The 14,491-nt window shown below is 47.8% G+C and overlaps 1 protein-coding gene across 2 annotated transcripts in view; it reads left to right on the top strand.

Moving 5' to 3' along the window:
* Nucleotides 1-14,491, top strand: part of SMOC2 (SPARC related modular calcium binding 2) — a 221,816-nt gene that overhangs the window by 143,194 nt on the left and 64,131 nt on the right. For both annotated transcript variants that reach the window (XM_054491950.2, XM_063666865.1), the window contains exon 8: nucleotides 8,501-8,687. In XM_054491950.2, the coding sequence (XP_054347925.1) occupies nucleotides 8,501-8,687 (187 nt within the window). The remainder of the gene's footprint in view (nucleotides 1-8,500; nucleotides 8,688-14,491) is intronic.

Raw genomic sequence — 14,491 nt, forward strand, 5'->3', positions numbered from 1 at the left:
GGTATAATGCTATTGCAATGTCTAAAAGAATTGTTGGTTATGATTTGTAGTATTTTAAATAGTCCCTTCAATTTTGCAAAATGCTTTATCTTCTTTCTAAATACACTCATATATTCTTCCACTAGCTCCTCCCGCCCACCTTGTGAGACAATTAGACAGGTTTGACACTGTTGTGAACCCAAAGTATCTGAGACAAGTCTCAGTCAATTTGGAAAGTTTATTTTGCCAAGGGTATGGATGTGCCCATGACATGGCCTCGGGAGGTCCTAACGACACGTGCCCAAGGTGGTCAGAGCACAGCTTGGTTTCATACATGAGACATCAATCAGTATGTGTAAGAGGTACATTGGTTCAGTCCAGAAAGGCGGGACAACTTCTTAAGTAGATATGAGACAAATGGTTGCATTCTTTTGAGTCTCTGATGAGCCTTTCACTTAATATACAACGTACATCTGAGAGGAGGATAGAGGAACAGTCGCTTCTGCCCTAGTCTGGCTCAGTGAAGCAATAGGGTGGAGGAAGCCATCAGATCTGCACCTGTCTCAGGTGAGCTGCTGAGGGATGACTGAGTTCTGTCTGTCCTTGGTCCGTGGGAATTTCCTGCAGGCAAACAGTGAGGGAGGTCTGTAGCATTTTTTTACCTTTGTAGCCCTCTTATTCAGGAATAAACTGAGAGGCAGGTTTGCCGAACACAGTTCCTGGCTTGACTTCCCTTTGGCTTCATGACTTTGGGGTCCTGAGATTTCCTTTCCTTTCACACCGTCTTAGTCTGTTCGGGCTGCCATAACAAAATCCCTTCCACTGGGTGGCTTATAAACAACAGAAATTCATTTCTCACAGCTCTGGAGGCTGGAGGTCCAAGATCCAGGCACTGACAGATTTGGTGTTGGGGTGAGGGGTGAGGGGTGGGGGTGATTCATGTTCTGGTTCATAAACGCTGTCCTCTTGTTTCCTCACATGGTGAAAGGAACAAACCAGATCCCTGGAGCTCCCCCACCTTTTTTTTTTTGTTTTTTTGAGATGGAGTCTCGCTCTGTCACCCAGGCTGGAGTGCAGTGGCATGATCTCGGCTCATTGCAACCTCTGCCTCACGGGTTCAAGCAATTCTCCTGTGTCAGCCTCCTGAGTAGCTGGGACTACAGGTGCGCACCACCACACCCAGCTAATTTTTGTATTTTTAGTAGAGACAGGGTTTCACCATATTTGTCAGGCTTGTCTTGAACTCCTGACTTCACGTGATCCACCCACCTAGGCCTTCCGAAGCGCTGGGACTACAGGCGTGAGCCACTGCACCCAGCCGGAGCCCCTTTTCTAAAGGCTCATCTCATTCCTGAGGGCTCCAAGGCCCCCCACCCCCAAATACCATCAGCTTTAGAGAAAAGATTTCAACACAGGAATTTTGGGGGGGGGGGCACAAACATTTGACCAGTGCAGATTCTATGTGACAAGTGATTCCCAGCATTTACATTACAGGACTGAAGCAGAGTGGCCAGGTTGGGGCTGAACTGAGACTTAACCCTATTTATTCTCCTCTTGTTTTATTTTCTCCATTTTGCACTGTGCAACCTGCCATATTTTTGGAATGACTACTACAGACTTAAATATAAACTCTTTGACTTTGAACATTAAATTTGCTTAACATAGAAGTAAATACTGGCTAGGTGTGTTGGCTCATGCCTGTAATCTCAGAACTTTGGGAGGTCAAGGGTGGATCACTTGAGGCCAGGAGTTCGAGACCAGCCTGGCCAACATCTCTACTAAAAAAATACAAAAAATTAATTGGGCGTGGTGACGTGTCCCTGTAGTCTCAGCTACTCTGAAGGCTGAAGCAAGAGAATCACTTGAACCGGGGAGGTGGAGGTTGCAATGAGTCGAGATCGTGCCACTGAACTCCAGCCTGCATGACAGAGGGAGAATTCGTCTCAAAAAAAAAAAGGAGTAAATAAGAAGATGGGAGTAAACAGAAAATAGCACCCACCAGCCTAAACTAGACGTGAATTAATGTCATTATGATGTTTATTTGTTTAATAGTTAAGGCCCATTAGGGTAATGTGTGGGCATACTGTCAATACTTGTAATAATTCCTGAAGAGCTCTTAAGGTGTTGGCTGACACTAAATAACAATGTTATGCATTTCTTTAAAAACAAGGTATGTCTGGGGCAGCATAGTGTTCCCAGAGCAGACTGGATGTGGAGAAAAGGGATTCAGAGTTCCTTGACAATAACAGCAATGGCATCCAGTCAACCACGCAGCTGCCAGCAATGGGCTCAACAGCCACAAAACAGATCAGCAGCAGAGCCTCCAGGCCAGTGCACAGATAGCTCAGGGAAACATGGAAAAGCTGGAACTGGGCAGAAGGAACCTGCGGGTTCTGTCTCTGTGGCATTAGTTTCGGGGGCAGCCGGCCTGGTGGTGGTCAGGTGTGGCATTAGTTTCGGGGGCACCCAGCCTGGTGGTGGTCAGGTGTGGCATTAGTTTAGGAGGCAGCCGGCCTGGTGGTGGTCAGGTGTGGCATTAGTTTCGGGGGCAGCCAGCCTGGTGGTGGTCAGGTGTGCCATTAGTTTCGGGGGCACCCAGCCTGGTGGTGGTCAGGTGTGGCATTAGTTTAGGAGGCAGCCGGCCTGGTGGTGGTCAGGTGTGGCATTAGTTTCGGGGGCACCCAGCCTGGTGGTGGTCAGGTGTGGCATTAGTTTCGGGGGCAGCCAGCCTGGTGGTGGTCAGGTGTGGCATTAGTTTCGGGGGCAGCCGGCCTGGTGGTGGTCAGGTGTGGCTGTAGTTTAGGGGGCAGCCGGCCTGGTGGTGGTCAGATTGACACTTTCAAGTACTTCTGGTTTTCAAGAGCTTCGCGGGATCCTGTGCCTGCTGGAAGTTGAGCAATAACTCTCCAAATGTTAATGCAAAGCCCCTAAGGGTGTGAGCTTGCCAAAAAACTTAACATCTGCAGCATACGATTTCTTGAAATATGGCCAAATATGGAGATTTCAGTTTTAGAATGGATGTGATTTGTTCTTGCTTTCTATAAAAATGCTTTAGGCGTCGTCATACTGAATCAAGTAGACTTCATTTAATGAAATAATTATTTAAGAGTTTTTTTAATGTTCATAAATGTCTGGCAGCTGCTTGTTATCATCTAAAAACTCCTCTTGGTTGTCAGATTATTTGAACAAACTGTCAGACACATTATAAGTCACAGGCATCTAATGCTAGTTTGGGAAATGAACTCATATTTTTTTAATAGATCTTCTACCAACTTTACAAAGGTAGATTTCTACAAATTTAAAAAAAGTTGTTACATGGTTATAAAACTTAAAATTTATAGAAGTAAATTGGAATGGGAATCATGTTTCTATAAAACTTAAAGTTTATAGAAGTGAAATTGAAATCATATTTCTGTAAAAGTTAGAATTTATAGAAGTAAATTGGAATCGAAATCATGTTTCTATAAAACAACATTTATAGAAGTAAATTGGAATAGGAATCATGTTGCTAGCCTAATATTTAATGAGACAATATGGAGGAAGACTGTCTTCAGTGTGCTAATTACTTTTCAGGAGTGTGTTCAGGATGGGGCGCACGGCCCGCAGGCCACTTTTCAGGAGTGTGTTCAGGATGGGGCGCACGGCCCGCAGGCCACTTTTCAGGAGTGTGTTCAGGATGGGGCGCACGGCCCGCAGGCCACTTTTCAGGAGTGTGTTCAGGATGGGGCACACGGCCCGCAGGCCACTTTTCAGGAGTGTGTTCAGGATGGGGCGCACGGCCCGCAGGCCAGGGATCTGAGTCACAGAGGGCAGAAAGCTGTCAGAGAAGGGAGCACACAGGCAATGCTCATGGAACTGGAAAAGCACAAACCACCCAATAGAACTAGCTATGAAAGACAGCACCATGCAGTCATATTTATACGACAGAATTAATACATTTCCTTACGGGTTCTCAGTACCAGCAGGGTGTCACTGACTCTGGTAAGAGCAGAAAACCTTCAGGTTGAGGCAAAGCTAGAGGTTTGAGTGAGAATGAACTTAATACACTAAATGGAAGGCTATTCTTTGGTTAAAAATGTAACGTGGGAGAATAATAAATTATACATATTCTATATTGTTAATATAATATATAATTAATATAATAATACTATAAGTAATATAATATATATTACATATATATGTATGCGTGTGTTAAAAGTCAGCCTCTTGAATGCCTTCATATCGGAATTGCTTCTATTTGCATTTTTTTCAGATTATTTTTTCTTTATATATTAACTCCTCAAAATGTATTATATGAGAAAATGATGTAGTTAAGGGCCTTCTGAATAGGAAAGAAAAGTGACATATTTTCATCTAATATATTAAAATGGAATATTGCAATAGGGATTTTGTAATCATTCATTATTACTTTTTTTTCCGAATTATTTCCAGAATTTCTAGCTTTATTTTTCTCTATCGGTGGTCATTTTTGGAAGCTTAGCCTACTCCATCTGGAATCAAACATAACTTATAGTAATATGATTAGTTGAAAACTTGAACTTTGGTTCCCTGTCCCCACTTAACAGAACCAAGTGTCTCGGTCTCGACATTTCCACCTTGGTATCATGTGTCTACCGGTCCCTGTGTGGTCCTGCTGGTGACTCCACCATGATCCTTGGAGCAGCCTGTCCTTCCCTATTTCCTTAGTTCTCTACCTTTGCCATCCTGCTTCTCTCAATCTTCAGTTTCACTCAGTTCCCTTTTTCCTGCGCCGTTCATGCTTCCTAAGGCCTCACCGGCATCTTTCTAGAGGACCGCCGAGCTCCTCCTCCTTCCTAAGGCCTCACGGGCATCTTTCTAGAGGATCGCCGAGCTCCTCCTCCTTGGGTTCCTTCCTGGAGTCACGGCCCCGTGCGGCTCCCCAAGACGGAAATCTCCCGTGCTGTGGTGACACAGGACCTGTCATGTGCGAATTCACCCCTCCTCGTTCCCTCCACCAGCGTGATTAAGTCCTTTATAGAATAAGGACTTGTCTCCTGCCAGAGAGAACCACCCCAGTCAGCTCTGCCTGCAGAAGGCTGCGTTCTGGGATGCCCCAGGAGGGAGGTGACAGTCACATGTGGAAATTATGCTCTGTAGCCTTCTCTTCCCAAGGGCCATCATCAGTTTGTTTAAAGATCTTCTGCCTCCGCCGTGGCCCTTACTGAAAGAAAATGGAATTGCATTTCTCCAGTGAGTCTGAGTTTCCCGCATGGAGCCAGGTTTATCGGATAAAATCGCATGGATTAACAGCCCTGGTCAACCACGATGTTTATATAAACAAACATGAAGTTTCTTCTGACTCTGCTGTAATATCTTTAATATTTTATATCATGCCCATCAAATTTTAAGAGGTTGATTTAATCCATCTTATTTTGCTTATGATAAGCTTTCAAATATAACATAAAATCCTCAAGAGAGACGTTTCAAGAATTTTTGAGAACGATTTCTATAGATGCAGTATGTCCCTGGATAGAGCGCAGAAAGTGTCTCGTGTCTGGATCATCAAACCATAAATTCTGTGCACTAATAAAATTTCCGAAGAAGGGCCGCAGCGCTACTGAGTTTCCAGAGTGCCACTGGAGAGGAATGAGCAAGCGCCACGTGAACACGGCAGTGCTGAGTTTCCTGGGTGCTGCTGAAGAGGCATAAACAGGCACCACGTGAACACGGCAGTGCTGAGTTTCCTGGGTGCTGGTGGAGAGGCATGAACAGGCACCACGTGAACACGGCAGTGCTGAGTTTCCTGGGTGCTGCTGGAGAGGCATGAACAGGCACCACGTGAACACGGCAGTGCTGAGTTTCCTGGGTGCTGCTGGAGAGGCATGAACAGGCGCCACGTCAACACGGCAGTGCTGAGTTTCCTGGGTGCTGCTGGAGAGGCATGAACAGGCACCACGTGAACACGGCAGTGCTGAGTTTCCTGGATGCTGCTGGAGAGGCATGAACAGGCGCCACGTCAACACGGCAGTGCTGAGTTTCCTGGGTGCTGCTGGAGAGGCATGAACAGGCGCCACGTCAACACGGCAGTGCTGAGTTTCCTGGGGGCTGCTGGAGAGGCATGAACAGGCACCACGTCAACACGGCAGTGCTGAGTTTCCTGGGTGCTGCTGGAGAGGCATGAACAGGCGCCACGTGAACACGGCAGTGCTGAGTTTCCTGGGTGCTGCTGGAGAGGCATGAACAGGCGCCACGTGAACACAGCAGTGATGAGTTTCCTGAGTGCTGCTGGAGAGGCAGTTCCCGCCATTCTCAGCTGCTGCTCTCCGGAGGCACAGTTCCATTGAGTGATGCACCAAGTGCTCTGAGGATTTCTGCAAAGCAACAACCTCCAGAAACATTTAGCGCAACCCCTGCTGTTCTCAGTTTCTTCCATGACCTAAAGTAACTTAATGAGCAATTCAGAAAGAAATGCAAATCATTGTCCTTTTTATTTCTTACCAGTTTCCTCGTTGTCGTTGGGGCAAAAGCCTCTTTACTATAACCCAGAGGTGGGTTTTATTTTATGCACCTGTGCATCTGCTGAGCAAAACCTGGAGCCCACAAAAACAGAACTTACAAGACACAATCATATGAAATTTCGGTCATTGACAAATTTCTTTCTGCTTCTTCTCTTGTTCATTAAACCGATTTTGAGCACCTACTGTGAGATTTGAATGATCCATGAGTTCTGAGCTTATTCTAAAAAATGTCGATGAGAGCATTGTTATCGTGAAGACACGATGACTTCACTTTAATGTTTATCATCCACTCCTTCAAGTGGCTGAGTACAGCCTATGAGGTCTCCAGGGGAGAATAATTGTTAGTCACTTTGGAATAGAAATATAGGGGAGAGTCTAAAAGGTAACATTTGTTTTTACATTCTTGCAGTGAAGACATAAAACTTATATGCTTTTACAAAATCTAATAGCAACATTTGGTAATATAGTCAGTAATGGACTAATCATAAAATTACATATCTGATTATCCTCAGATGTTAAACAGAGTTGCTAGATATGCTAAAATCAGGGTGGTTTCCATTAATGCCATCACAATTATTTATTATCTCAAAAGAAATTTATTGAGTGCCTATTATAAGCCAGGCATCCTTTTAGCATTGGAAAAATTATGCAATAGCTAACATTTGTGGAGCTGTGTCAATATGCCACACTGCACCTATAATCGCTTTTAATCCCCAGAACAATCCTTTCTGCTGGGCTGTGATGTGGACGCACCACACCAGCTATGGCGGCGCTGAGCAGCTCTTTATCAGCTTCGTAATGTGTCCCACCTGTCTGATATCACCTTTAGGGTCATAAAAGCTCTATAAACTATACACTGTAGTTAATCAGCTTCAAAGCAGGCTTAAAGCACCATTTATGGAAAATCACTTCCAATAGGAGAGATTCGTGATGTCCCAGCCCGAGCTTCCTTCAGGCTGAGCCAGAGAGGCTGCCCCTGCCACTCCACCTGCGTGTTCCTGCTGCAGCCACCAATAGGTCACATGGTCTTTCATTCCTAGATGCTACCACTCTCCCCCCAGGTGAGGGCCAGTCAGGAGGGGGTTGCCAGCACACACTCATTCTCAGGTATTCCTGGCTTAACTCTTTGGGGCAGAAGATAGATGTCAGACATACATGTCTAAACACAAGGAGAAACTGAGTTTATTAACAAAAAGAGACCAACCTTTGCACGTGGCAATGTAAGGTCCTAGAATTTTTAAGTCATTGTTTTATTTGCATATGAATGGGTGTCAGTATTCATGTAGCAGAATGCCTGGTGCACAGGCTGAGTATGAATACCTCTCATTATTATTCTTTACCAGTTTTCAGTAACAAAGCTTGTTTTGGAAAGAGTGCAGTGGAAATTTTCACGATTTGGGGCTGAACAACTTTTAGATAGCGTGCACCTGTTCTGCTTAGATTTCACCTAAGTCAGACCTTGGGGAGGCCCCAGGTGAGAAAGTGGATTTTCTTCCAGGTCACCCTCTCGCTTGGGGATGGGGGGTGAACGATGAACCGCACGTTGAGAATGAGGAGAGAAGGGTCACACAGGGAGCCTTGGAGTCTAAACACGACCTTGCCCTGGGGCCCGCTCTGAGGAGTCTCCAGCCTCAATGACAGGTGGCTCGGAGCAGGGACTGGAGAAGACTTCCAGCCACAGGGCTGGTTCTGCCTCGTCACATTCAGGAGTCCTGTGGGCATCAGATCTGCTCCTGGATCCCCTCTCCCAGGCAACTGCCCATGCTGACTTGTGAGCTGTGCTGCGTGTTGAGCAGGAATGTCCATCGCTGCGGGGATGCTGTTGACAGATCCGTGATCACAGCAGCATGCCAGGCTGCGGGAAGTGGAGCCGTGTGGGGTTCTGCCTCTCCTGCTGTGCCTCCCACGCTGGCAGGCCCTCCTGCTCCGGGGTGAAGGAGGACCACATCGTTCTTGGCAGTTCTCTGTGGCCTCCCAGGAGCTCTGCATGTGGGACGACGTCCCTGGATCCTGCTCACCTTTTGCCTTTTTCTTCCCCGCAGTGTCATCCTGTGACCAAGAGCACCAGTCTGCCCTGGAGGAAGCCAGGCAGCCCAAGAACGACAATGTGGTGATCCCCGAGTGTGCGCACGGCGGCCTCTACAAGCCAGTGCAGTGCCACCCCTCCACAGGGTACTGCTGGTGCGTCCTGGTGGACACGGGGCGCCCCATTCCCGGCACATCCACAAGGTAAATAGGGTGCACCCACCCACCCCCTGTGACCATGGGAGGCTTTGGGGCGTGGAAGCCAGGAAAGCAGAACCCCCACTTCCCCCAACACATACACACACACCCACACACCACCCACACACACACACTCGCATACCCCCCCAACACACACTGTCATACACACACTCATACCCACACACACACACTCACACAACACTCTCACATACTTATACCCACACTCACACACACTCATACCCACATTCACACACATTCATACCCCCACGCACCCACACACTCACACACACACAAACACTCCCCCCACACACTCCCCAGCACACACCCACCCACACTCACACACACTCCCCAACACACACACACACTCACACACACCCATGCTCACACACTCACCCACACTCATACAATACCCCAAACACCCACACACACATTCCCCCCATGCACAATCTCTCACACACTCATACTCACACTCACACTCCCCAACACACACACACTCTTACACACACCCACACTCACACACACTCACACTCACACCCATACTCGTAGAATCCCCCAAACACCCACACTTACACACCCACACCCACCCTCACACACACACCCACTCATACAATCCCCCACCCATACACACACCCACACTCACACACTCATACCCACACTCATACCCCCCACATACTCCCACACTCACACACTCCCCAAACACCCACACTCACTCACACACACTCTCAAACTCTCACACAAACTCATACCCATACTCACACATTCCCCCCCACACACTCACACACTCATGCACACTCATACACACATGTCCCCATACCCACAGTCACATACACTCTCATACACACATCCACACTAACTCCCCCAACACATCCCCACACTCACACCCACTCACACACCCCCCACACACACACACTCATACACACCCACACTCATCCACACTCTCACACACACCCCAACACACTCCCACACTCACACACTGCCCTCCCACACACACCCATGCTCACACTCACACATCCACACTCACACACACTCACATACTCTCCCCACACACACACTCACACACAGTCTGTCCCTCAGCTGTGGGTGTTGCACCTCCTCACCTGGATGGTCTGGGACTCCAAGTGGTGGTCACCCAATGCTGGCTGATCCTCTGCTCTTGTGCATGAGCTGCCTGTAAAAGCCAGTGGCTTGGCCGGGCGTGGTGGCTCACGCCTGTAATCCCAGAACCATGGGAGGCCGAGGCGGGTGGATTGCCTGAGGTCAAGAGTTCGAGACCAGCCTGGACAACATAGTGAAACCCCGTCACTAGTAAAAATACAAAAAATTAGCTGGGTGTGGTGGTGGGTGCCTGTAATCCCAGCTACTCAGGAGGCTGAGGCAGGAGAATCGCTTGAATCCGGGAGGCGGAGGTTGCAGTGAGCCAACATCACGCCATTGCACTCCAGCCTGGGCGACAAGAGCGAAACTCCGCCTCAAAAAAAAAAAAAAAAAAAAAAAAAAAACAGTAGCTTCAGCTGTTGGAAACTGGAGGAAACCATTTCTTTGATGGCCTCTAAAAGCACCCGAGTGGCAGCTGGAAAGCAGCAGTAGCTTCGCCTTCACAGGCAGCGCTGGCTCTTCTGCCCCACTCACGCCGGACGGAATCTGAAAGGTGGCTCTGGGGCCCAGTGCCAGGGTGGAAACGTGGACGGCATCCAATACCAGTGGCAGCTTCCTTCTGCTCCTGGTTTTGGGAAAGGGAGCTCAGCATTTCATAAGCCGAAGGAACCAATTGTCCAAGATGGCTTTTTATGGTATTCACATATGTGTGCCCCGAATTTATCACTTTTAGAAAAAGTGAGACTGTGCTAAAGACAAGGGCAATGAAAGTTATTCGAAGGTCTGAAATACAAAAACAACTTGTTCACTGGAGTTTGTTTTTTTTTTGTTTTTGTTTTTGTTTTTTTTTTGAGATGGAGTCTCACTCTGTTGCCCAGGCTGGAGTGCAGTGGTGCAATCTCAGCTCACTGCAACCTCCGCCTTCTGGGTTCAAGCAATTCTCCTGCCTCAGCCTCCTGAGTAGCTGGGATTACAGGCACCCACCACCATGCCCAGCTAATTTTTGTATCTTTAGTAGAGATGGGGTTTCACCATGTTGGTTAGGCTGGTCTCGAACCCCTGACCTCGTGATCCACCTTCTTTGGCCTCCCAAAGTGCTGGGATTACAGGTGTGAGCCACCGCACCCGGCCGAGTTTTGTGTGAGTTGGAGCAACGTGAGGGTTTTCACAGTAGCACCTGAAGAACAAGAGCTGTGTGTTCATGGAAATTGTACAACCATGAGTAGAAATGGTTTTGCAGCTCTTTGTAAAATGAATTTGACTTCAATTTGTCCTAGATTTATATAAAAATAGTTTTAAAGTATATGAAAATATTATCTGTTAAATGTTATCAAATGTAGCCACTCATGTCACCTTTAATGGTTAGGCATGAGCATTTGGACGCTTCCTAAATTATTTTCCAAATTTGTCATCAAGTGTCACCAGTAGACATTTGTAGGGGAAACTGTGTAGTTTCCAGGGGCTCAAGCCGACTAATGCCTGTTTCACCAAGATCGGGTCCACTAATCACCGTCTGGCCCGGTGGGAGTCCTGCTTTGGGGAGTGTGATGACGCCGGGGCATGAGTGCCGCCCCTTCCTGGCCAGCACTCCACCGTCCGGCTGCCCTGGCTGACCGCCTGCTCTCGACACCCCACTCAGCCGACACTGCACCGGGGTGCTGAGGCCAGCGGCTGAGGCTTGGCTTCTGCGGGGCTGATATGGGGGATTGGTTCAAACCCATGTGCTCTGCAGGGCTTGAAGAGAACATAAACCTTTTCAAGGTTTTGGTATGAGAATTTTTTTTTTTAGTTTCTGTGCCTAGGTATATAGGGAGTACTGTTTTCTAAGAAACCTTTCTTGGAAGCAATGTTTCTGCGTATCTTAGAGCTCTGGCTGGTTTACTGTGCATATAAGTTGGGGCAGCCCCAGCCCCCAGTGAGGCCCCTGTAGCAGAGGTGGAGACCGCTGGCAGACGCTGTTTTACACACGCCGATGAAAATCTTTAAGCTGTCAAACCCAGAGCTCCTCAAACTGGCTCTGAAATTATGAGATCAGCATTTACAACGCTGTGCCTGAAGAACCTGCCAACGTCCAATATTGTGATAGGCTAGAAACACAATAACCCCTCTCTTCCCGTCCATCGATGCTGGTTTCATTCCGCCTGGGCTTCACCCCACTTTTGTGGCAGAAAGAAAAGTCTCTGGCTCTCCTGTTTCCTATTTCTGCCTACAGAAGGGGGCAGCTCCGTCTTTTTGGAGTTTCAGAAAGAACATGAAATTAAACAAATGGAGACAGCTCCTTAGATTCTGCATGTAATTTTACCTTTATTATTATTCATTCATTCATTCATTCAGCACAAATACTGATTGTCAACAGCATTCAAACCCTCTTCCAGGGACTGAGGAAATAGCGTTGAATAAGAGAGCAGAGGCCCCACCTCTCCTGCAGTTTACATTCTGCCAGGGGGGCGTCGGACCCAGAACTGCCGTCCCTTGCTGCCAACAGAAAGCCCTCAAACTTACCTAGTCTCAAAATGTACTTCTCACTCGACTCTCTGGAGACAGGGAAGTTCTGGATGATTTCAGCGGTTCAAAGACATAATTGTTATAAGTCGTTGGTGGGGGCAGTTGTTGTTTTGTTCTGTTCTGCCGTCTTCCTCTTCCTGGTGTGCTTTGCGGCTTGTTCATGTCATAGCTGTAAGGGCATCATAGTGATAATGTATTTTCCAGAAAGAAAGACTGTTTTTCTTTTTGTCAGCAGAGAAAACCCTTCCCCACCCACCTGCGGTGGTTTCCCCTCACCCTAATTGGCCGGAATATCACTGAACGCCCAGACCCAGACCTGCCTTGGGCTGGGGAGAAAAGGGGAAGGGACCTGTTGTGGTTCCTTTTTCAGCACCCAGGGCAGGACTAGGATTACCCCCTTGGCATCCACAGCCACATGGAGCAGGGTCTGTGGCTAAGAAAGTCTTGGTTTTGTTACAAAAGTGGAAGGGGAGGCAGCCTGCAGGGTCTGGTTCCTCATGCAAACAGTTAGACAGGTGGTAGACACAAAGATGGTAGAGATGGTGGGGCAAGACCAGGGCTGGGCCCAGTGAGGGCAGGTCAGGGTGCCAGCACAGGCCTCTCTGGGGCCGAGATGCTGGAGGTAGTTGTAGCCACAGTGGCTGGGGAGGGTTGTTTCAGGCAGAGGGCAGGGAGTGCAGAGTCCTGGGAGAGATGAGTCTGGGGTGTTTGAATGGGGAGTGACAGGGTTTGGCTGTGTCCCCACCCAAATCTCATCTTGAATTGTAATTTCCATAATCCCCACGTGTTGTGGGAGGGACCTACCCTGTAGGAAGTGATTGGATCATGGGGGTGGTTTCCTCCTTGCTGTTCTCGTGATAGTGAGTGAGTTATCATGAGATCCGATGGTTTTATAAGTGTCTGACATTTCCCCTGCTTGCACTCACTCCATCCTGCCGCCCCGTGAAGAGGTGCCTGCTTCTCCTTTGCTTTCCGCTATGACTGTAATTTTCCTGAGGCCTCCCCAGCCATGCCAAACTGTGAGTCAATTAAACCTTTTTTTTTTTTTTTTAGAAATTACCAAGTCTCAGATATTTCTTCACAGCAGCATGAGAACAGATTAATACTGGGAGTGTCATAGGGGAGGGGCAGATGGGGAGCAGCTAGAGAACTGGTGGAAGCCAGAGAACAAAGTGGGTCCACTCACAATGGGGTTGGAACATCTGTCACGTCCCAGCTCCCCTGGGAAGCTGCTGGGACAGTTTAGCAGAGGAGTGATACAATCTGTCAACAATCCTGAAAAACACTCACATTTATTCATTCACCTTTTATTCAATAAACATGTGAATGCCCTCAATGTTCCAGGCTTTGTATTGGGAGCTGGGGATACACCAGTGAACAAAACAGGCACAGTCCATGCTTCAGGGGGCCTGCATGCTAATGGCAAGATGCAGATAATAAGTCAAACACATCACACTTAGCAGACATGAGTAAACATGTGGCTTAGCAGACATGGGTAAATGTGGTATAATGTCAAATGCTATGGAGGGAAAAAAAACCCCAGTAATCCACAAGAGGGACTTGGGATGGGGCACAGCTTGAAGGAAATGGCAGGGGCGACTCCCTGAAATGCTGACATCAGAGTCAAGACCTCAAGAAGTTGGTGGGGGAGCAAGGAAGCCTGCAGAAGGCCAGCCCGGTCAGAGGTGGTGAATGCCACTGAGGGCCCAGCCCCAGAACCCAGTGCAGTTTTTATCAAAAGATGGGGTGTATCACTTAGAAAGCTTTTGGTTTCATGTAGTGAGATGAGAAACTGATGAATGAATATAAATGACCAGAGACGGCATGATCTCCCTGAGAGGCACAGCAGTGGAGCAGGCTCAGCCTCTGTTGAGGCTGTCATCTGGCAATGTTGCCGAGGACATTCCCTCTCCCAAATCTTCCCTGACACCCTCATTCTGTTTTCTTGGCCATTAGGCAGGTTCCCCTCTTGGTCACAGGATGGCTGCAACAGATCTGGACATCTCATCCAGATGCCACAGTGCTCCGAGGACACAGGAGCCCATCTCTTTGTTTCTTTGGAGCCAAAAATACCTTCCCTAGAATTCTGCTAGCAAATTTAACTCATGGATCATTGGTCAGAATTAGATCATATGCCCTTGGCTAAACCCACTGCTGGCAAGAAAAATTGAGTTGGTTTAAACTGGTTTGAATTGATCACCTAGGGAGAC

The sequence above is a fragment of the Pongo pygmaeus genome, chromosome 5, assembly GCF_028885625.2.
Source record: "Pongo pygmaeus isolate AG05252 chromosome 5, NHGRI_mPonPyg2-v2.0_pri, whole genome shotgun sequence".
Classification (NCBI taxonomy): domain Eukaryota; kingdom Metazoa; phylum Chordata; class Mammalia; order Primates; family Hominidae; genus Pongo; species Pongo pygmaeus.